The 8474-nt window shown below is 25.8% G+C and overlaps 1 protein-coding gene across 1 annotated transcript in view; it reads left to right on the top strand.

Moving 5' to 3' along the window:
* LOC128961096 (glutamate receptor ionotropic, kainate 2-like) overlaps positions 1 to 8447 on the top strand; it is a 20901-nt gene extending 12454 nt beyond the window's left edge. Inside the window, exons 6-15 of the mRNA XM_054307303.1 lie at positions 3042 to 3212; positions 3306 to 3458; positions 4828 to 4938; positions 5609 to 5906; positions 6226 to 6613; positions 6735 to 6933; positions 7364 to 7491; positions 7673 to 7773; positions 7884 to 8149; positions 8286 to 8447. Of these exons, the coding sequence (XP_054163278.1) occupies positions 3042 to 3212; positions 3306 to 3458; positions 4828 to 4938; positions 5609 to 5906; positions 6226 to 6613; positions 6735 to 6933; positions 7364 to 7491; positions 7673 to 7773; positions 7884 to 8149; positions 8286 to 8447 (1977 nt within the window). The remainder of the gene's footprint in view (positions 1 to 3041; positions 3213 to 3305; positions 3459 to 4827; positions 4939 to 5608; positions 5907 to 6225; positions 6614 to 6734; positions 6934 to 7363; positions 7492 to 7672; positions 7774 to 7883; positions 8150 to 8285) is intronic.
* The last annotated feature ends 27 nt before the right edge of the window (positions 8448 to 8474 follow it).

The raw sequence follows: 8474 nt of genomic DNA, 5'->3' as shown, positions 1-8474 counted from the left end.
TATATATATCTATAGATATTATTGATATACTACTTGTATGTTATATAACAATATAATGGATATGCGAAGTGATGCCCATATAGACTATCATTAAAGATATCGCTGTTATGTATGTATTGGCATTTAGAGAGAGAAAGAAAGAAAGAAAGAGAGAGAGAGAGAAAGAGAGAGAGAGAGAGAGAGAGAGAGAGAGAGAGATTGTTAAGAAATGTTTATTCAGTCATGTTTTCAATCAAATATATATATTTTTTTCAATAAAACTATATAATGATAAATATATAATATTTATATACATGAAAAATATATATATGTACAATATATATATCATAAAAAATAAATTTATATATTCTTTTGTAGAAAAAATATATTAGTTCAATTTTGTATTTTACTAGCATTGGTTATACAGAATCTATCTATCTATCTATTTATCTTTTTTTTATATTATATATCAGTATTATATCTATCAATCTAAAAGTATTATACCTTACATTATTCTATACATTATTATTATTATATACAGATATCAATATTCTGGTCTCGATTTTTTTTAGGATACAGAATATTCCTTATATTATATATATATATATATTTGTATGTATTGAAAATAATTGTCTGAATAGAAAGTGAAAAGATATAATGTTAACAACATATCAAAGTATATATATATATATTATTTTGAAAAAAAAGTTTCAAAAAAAACTATAATATATACTATTTGTTGTGAACTCATGTCTCGCTTTCATTATCTACAATATAATATCACAACAAAAGCAACAAAAATATAATACTCTAATACTAGTAAATGAAATTTACTCACAAATTATAAGATTGAGATCTATTTTGTAGACATTTTTTTGTTTGTTTGTTTAAATACTGACATATACTATAAATCTCGTTTCAGTTTATTTTATAGTTATTGTTATCAAACAATATTATACAAATTAAACTAAATAATACTAATGATACTATTATATATAATATATATATTTAAATAATAATTATATACATTATCTAATGTCAACAAATTAATATACAGTATTTCTATGTTAAATATCTAATGTTTTTTTTAAAAAAATATAAACTAACTTAAAGCTAATATAAAATGAATTATTTTAGTTAAAATCAGTTTAATAGTTTTTTAATTAATAAATAAATATTATTTCTATTTTTTAAATTGATAATTTTCAATACTAAGATAAATTTTATGCATTAAACTAGAAAATTTGTTAAAAAAATAATAGACATAGAAATTGCGAATAAAATTTAATATAAATAAAATAAATTTTTTTAACAAAATAAAAATAATAATTTTATTTTCAATAAAATTTTCAAAACTCATTTGTTTTATGCAAGTACTGTACAGTACAGTAAATGTATGATAAAAAGTAACAAATTTTATTATTTAATAAAATATATTCAGTATACTGTATGGTATTTGATATAATCATTATTATTATTTTTTTACAATTGTTATATTATTGAATACATTGTCTGGCATTTATAATGAAAGCAAACAAAAAAAAATATATAAAAGTATACTATATTCCATATATCAACCATTTTTTAAGTTTATTTTTTTAATACAATTTTTTTAAAAAAAACTTTTATTTATCTACATTTGAAGTTATGATATATTTTAGCGAGTTTTCAGTAAAAATTTATATCTTTTACTTACTATTATTATTATTTAATATTATATAATATTATTTTTGTATAATTTTATTATTCTTATTACAATTATTTTTAATAAAACTATTTTATGATTCATGATATTATTATTATTATTATATAATAAATTTTTATATGCATAAAGTTTATTGTTTTGTATTATTGTATGAATCATAAAATAGGCATCATAAAATTTTTACGTTAAATTAAAATAATAACATTTTATTAAATAAAAAAAAAAGTTCATATATTCTCTCTCTCTCTCTTTCTTTCTTTCTTTCTTTCTTTCTCTCTTTCTGTCTTTATTTGCCCACTCATTCAAATATGTCAATAAATTGATATTAAAATTTACAACATTGCAATTTTATATAATGAAAAAAAATGTTTTATTTTTATATGATCGATATGCCATCATCTAATAATATAATAATCAATAATATTGTATATCTTTTTTAGTGTATTTAATATTATCTATAATTATAATTATATTTTTCCAGTATTACATAATATTACAAATATTTATCTATTTTAAATACTGTATATATATATTGAAAAGATAATTAATTGAGAGCAAAAAAATTTTCTAACAAAAATAATTTATTTAATTTACTTGAGTCACAAAAAATAAAATAAATTTTTTATCAATTTTAAAATATTAAATAAAATTATAAAATTCATAAAATTAGATTACTTTCAAATGTGCATCACATAAATGTGATAAAATATATATAAATCGTATAATACATTTTCTACATATTATAAAAATAAATAAAAAATTGTTTTAGCATTAACCTTGATATTCAAACGATCAATACTAGTACTTATAATCATAATAATAAAAATTATGAATAATTTATCAAAATTTATTTTGATATTAGAATATAATATAATATATATATATATATATATTATTATTTAACATATGATAAGTTACTTAAAAATATTAATTCATAATAAACAAAATTGTTAACATTTTTTTAATAGTAATTTATTACTTAATACTAATAATATTATATACTTGTATATCATTATATAATATTATGTTTTTCTTATGTCTAGTCTAGACTAGACTAACTTATGGTAAAAATTTTATCAATATTTAATAAAACAAAAATAATAAAAAAAAATATTATGAAAAATAATTATTTTTTTGTCTATTTATTCTACTACTAACCCATTTATTAGACAAGTTGTGATGTATTTATTAATATTATAGTTAAAATCTATTTTAATTTCTGTATTTTTGCAATTATTTTTTATTATACAATATATATATATATATAATATTTATGTCTTTATATTAATTATTTTTTTCATTTAAAAAATATATTAATTGCTGTAATTTATTTTTGTTTGTTTGTTTGTTTGATAAGGACTTACATACAGTCGACTTAGAGGACTTCAACTATGGCCGCACAAAGATTACATCCTTTCGTATTGTCGACTCATCCAGTCTTGAACTCCAGAGCCTTATAGACGACTGGCCAATACTGACCGCACGGTTAGGCTATAGGCGCACCAAAGCGCCTGATAATAGTATTTCGGTATATATTTGAAACAAATTTAATAAAATATTGAAAATCATTTTTTTTATCTTATTGTTTATATTAATTCATATTTTATTTGTTATAATTTAGACGGAAAGTGCGCTTATCTACGATGGGGTACGGCTATTGGCCACAGCCATACAGGACTTGGATCAGAGCCAAACAGTTGAGATACAGTCCATCTCATGTACGGCAGGAGTTCCCTGGGAAAAGGGGTCGTCACTAATCAATTATATGAGACCTGTAATTATTATAATAGTTATTATAGTATTGAATGAAATAATTAATTAATTAATTTAAATTTCCTTATTTATATGCAAAAAAAAATATTTATTTTATTATATATTTGTGAATTTGTTTGCAATGTTTTTTTTCGCGCGCACACACACACACAAAATTATTTAGTAATATCATATGTACAGTAAATGTGTTAACAAATATATTCACTATTTCACTACATGTTTACAGAATATTCTGTATGTTTGTATATTTAGTATATACAATATATAAATTTTTTTTATATATATATAATTTATATTACATTCACTCTTCATAGTAATGAATATTTTACAAATGCTTAGCTGACTATTATTGTTTGTTGAGATTAAATATTTAATGCCTAAACACATATAATTTATATTCAGATATAGATATATAAATTATATTATTATATAATTTATATATATATATATAATAATTATATATTTATATTGTACAACAAGCTTATTATTTTATTGCATTCAATCGTATATTAATTTTCGCTATAATATATTATATATATATTTATAAATAAAATGTATGTACAGTACTATCATTAGAGATTTCAAACTATGAAAAGCTTTTAACTCATTTTGTGTTTGCATTGATTTAGACCGTATAGTAAAACTAAGAGAGAGAGAGAGAGAGAGAGAGAGAGAGAGAGAGTAAGATATTTAATTATTTATCATTTTATATTCACATTTCATTATATATATATGACACATATATTCTGAGCATAAATATACTATATTATGTATAACTTATATAATATATTAAATATAAATTAGATTAATATATATAATATCAAGTATACTGTATCTGTAAATGCGATATAATAGTAATACTGTATATACTATAATATTATATATACTGTAAATGCAAATACAATATACTTTTACTTATAGTTTATAAAATAAAAATTATATTTATATTATATAAAGGATTTAATCAGAATATCTGATAATAATAACTCACATATTGTTGTCTCAAATGAATTGACTATACTTTTTCATATACAGAATACAGTAGTTATATATATATATATAACTAAATAGTCAGCAATAATTTTTTTATGATATCACAAGTTATACCCAGTATTCATACACACACACACCAAAAAATAATACATATTTTTTATTAGATAAGTATATGTAATGTATATATCATATGTTTGTTACTACTACTACTACTATAAAAGCCATTAATATCTGGTTTTGTTATATATTTTTTTCATCTTTCCTCCCCTTTCCCCCTTCATATACTCCTTCGTATATTAATATATACCGTCACCCCCTACACACCACACTGCTACACACATTCATACATACATACACTGCCATCAACTGAATCGTAGATCACTTTTCGCGGCATAACAGGCCTCGTGGGCTTTGATCAGTCGGGATTCAGATCCAGTGTTACGTTAGATGTGATGACCATTGACTTAGAAGGCTCTGGACTACAGAAAGTAAGGGAACAGTTGTTGTATTATTTTTTTTTGCTTTAATTTTTCTTATACAACAACACACAGACTGTATATACAGTATATATATATATAACCATAAACATTACTAATGGACTTCATCTATATTATAGACACTTTTATTTTATTATTATCGATGTTTTATGATATGTTTATTGATTTATGTTATATACACCATTATATCAGTATATACAGTGAAATTTTATATATCATATGTAACCATAAATTTGTGCACAACTACTACTACTACTACTTTTACTAATACACTACCGTTAGTTTGTGTTTAAATCATTAATTATTAGTGTATAACATTTCTCATATATTGTATATAAAATTATATATTATATTACTATATATATATATATTTATATATAAATTTATATATAGATAGCCTAATAGCAAATGTTATTTTTGAAAAATAATTACATATAAAAATAATTGATTTAATTAATAAATGATAAACAATAAAAACATTGTATTATTTGGAAATTTGTTTTTTTGATTAATAATAATACAACGAAAAATTAATAATAACACAATAATTATATACAATTTTTCCTAAACACACATAAACATTGACACATAGTTTTATGTGTTATATATATTATATATAAATACTGTATAATATAATATAATTTACATTAAATATTATCAGATCGGCATCTGGTCTGAGGACAGCAAACTGGACAACAGTCTCAACATAAGTAACCAATGGATCAGCCATTATACAAAACTAACCCTACAAAACGCCCACTTAAGTATTACGACTGTATTGAGTCCTCCGTACACAATGGTCAAGGAGTCGTCCAATACTAAGATCGGTAACGACCAGTTTGAGGGCTTCTCCATCGATCTGATCCAAGAGTTATCAAAAATATTGCATTTCAAATATGAATTTCGATTGGTTAAGGATAAGGGTTACGGACGGCCCGACGCCAACGGCACGTGGAACGGTAGGTTACACACACACCCACCCACACACACACACACACACGCACGCACATACACGTGTGTGTAAATATTAATATACAATATAGTAGGCTCAATAAATTAGTTTACGGGTATAATTTCATGTTTTTTACATATATGACACTCGTGTATAATATCATATTATTATTATTATTAATTTTATGTGTTTATAGAAATATGTTATTTATATCAGATTACAGTACTACTATTTTTATACATATATATATAATACAATATATAATATATTAAATTTCTATCAAATAATCAACTGATTATTATTATTATTATTATTATTATTATAAGGTATGATCGGCGAACTGATTCGTGGCGAAGCCGACATAGCAGTAGCCGATCTGACCATAACATCCAAACGTGAGGCAGCGGTTGACTTTACCCATCCGTTTATGAACACCGGTATTAGCATACTATACAAAAAGCCGACCAAAAAGATTACTTCGCTGTTTTCGTTTTTGTCGCCATTTTCCAACATTGTCTGGATCTATGTGGTCGGCGCCTACATCGGCGTCTCGAGTATGCTGTTCATTGTCGGCCGACTCTCACCGTACGAATGGGAAAATCCGCATCCGTGCCGCAAAAACGACGAAGTCCTCGAAAACGGCTTCAGTCTAAGCAATAGCTTCTGGTTTACCATTGGCTCACTTATGCAACAGGGAAACGACTTGTCGCCCAAGTAGGGGACCTAAATAACTCATTGATTGTCATAATTTGTTTTTTTATTGTTGTTGTTGTTGAACCAAATAATGCTAATTTTCACCCACCCTTTCCCATCCATCCACCCACCCACCCAACAGAGCCATGTCCACGCGTACTATAGCTGGAATTTGGTACTTTTTTACGTTAATAATGATCGCCTCCTATACCGCCAATTTGGCTGCCTTTTTGACTGTCGAAAAGATTGTCTTCCCTATCGAGGATGCCGTAGGACTGGCCAATCAGGACACTATTAAATACGGTTGTCTACAATCAGGGTCTACCGCCTCGTTTTTCTCAGTAAATATATTTCTATTACTACTACTACTATGCTTTTATTTCTATGCGACTTTTTTAAATGACTACTGTCACCCAATATCATCCACACATTCACCTACCATCTCAATCAAAATTACAAACAAACTAATTATGATTAGTTAACTAATAGTTATGTTTTATTGTGTTTGTATGATTGATTTATTGTGGGGATGTGTGTGTTTGAATATTGACCACACACACACACACATACATATATATATAACATACACACACACACACACACACACACACACACACACACACAACACACACATGACATATATAATTTTATATACCTGTATATTATATATATAACACACACCATTATCGTCACCTAATAATAATTGTGAAACAAAACAAAAACATATATCTGTACCGTTTGTTTTATTTTATTAATTTTTGTTGATTGAAGGAATCAAATATAACGACATACAAGAAAATGTGGAAACACATGTCTAGCACACCGGGAGTACTCATGGTATCCAATGAAGAGGCCAAACAAACTGTCGAAAGAAGTGATGGCAAATATGCGTTCCTCATGTATGTATGATTTATTTATTATCATTCATCATCTGATTCATGATTTATTGAGAGAAAAACTAAAGCTACAAAAAAAAACACTAACAAAAAAAAATACAGACATCATAACTAAAAGGGTCTGTTTTTTTTGCTGTGTTATAATAATAATAATATTTTTTTTTTTGGATTTGTTGTTTAATAGGGAAAGTGCTTCCATCGAGTATACCGTCGAAAGAGACTGTAATCTCACACAAATCGGCGGTCTATTAGACAGTAAAGGCTATGGTATAGCCACTGTAAAAGGTAAATGTCTCATACCTGTCCTCATTCCCACTGTCTGTTTTTTTTGAGTACTAAACTAATGGCACCTACATATGATCCATTTTTTTAACACCCACCCTCACCCCAAACAGACTCACCCGTTCGGATGCCTTTATCGCAGGCCATACTACAGCTCCAGGAGTCTGGTGTACTGTTGCTGCTAAAGGAACGGTGGTGGAAACAGAAAAAGGGCGGCGGACAGTGTGTCGAAGATAAAAAAGGCGGCGGATCGGTAACACCGTTGAAGATCGACAACGTGGGCGGCGTTTTTGTTGTCCTATTAGGCGGCCTATCGTTTTCATTGTTTGTAGCCATACTCGAGTTTATGTGGAAGGCTCGTAATTTTGACGTTAGCCAAGTGAGAGCGCTTACCTATTTATTTATCTACCTAACCTACCTACCTGTCCCAATCTATTATTGATTTATGTGTGTCTGATTTGACTGCTATATATATATATATATATATATATATATTATTTTTTGTTTTGTTTAAGGAAACGATATGCGAGGAAATGCTAAACGATCTGAAGTTTGCATTTTCCTGTCAGAGCTCATCCAAAGCGGCCAAACCCCGAGCGGGCACTTCACTTGACTGTTATAAATATAGCGACGAAAAAGGGTCGTCACTTCCGCCACAGTTTTCTACAATTTATTGATACAATTTTGTTGTCGTTTTTTTTAAA

Source organism: Oppia nitens, unplaced genomic scaffold (genome assembly GCF_028296485.1).
Source record: "Oppia nitens isolate AA-2021 unplaced genomic scaffold, nextdenovo-longstitch-racon4-pilon3 scaffold5_pilon_pilon_pilon, whole genome shotgun sequence".
NCBI lineage: Eukaryota > Metazoa > Arthropoda > Arachnida > Sarcoptiformes > Oppiidae > Oppia > Oppia nitens.
This window is presented reverse-complemented; position numbering and strand designations above follow the sequence as displayed.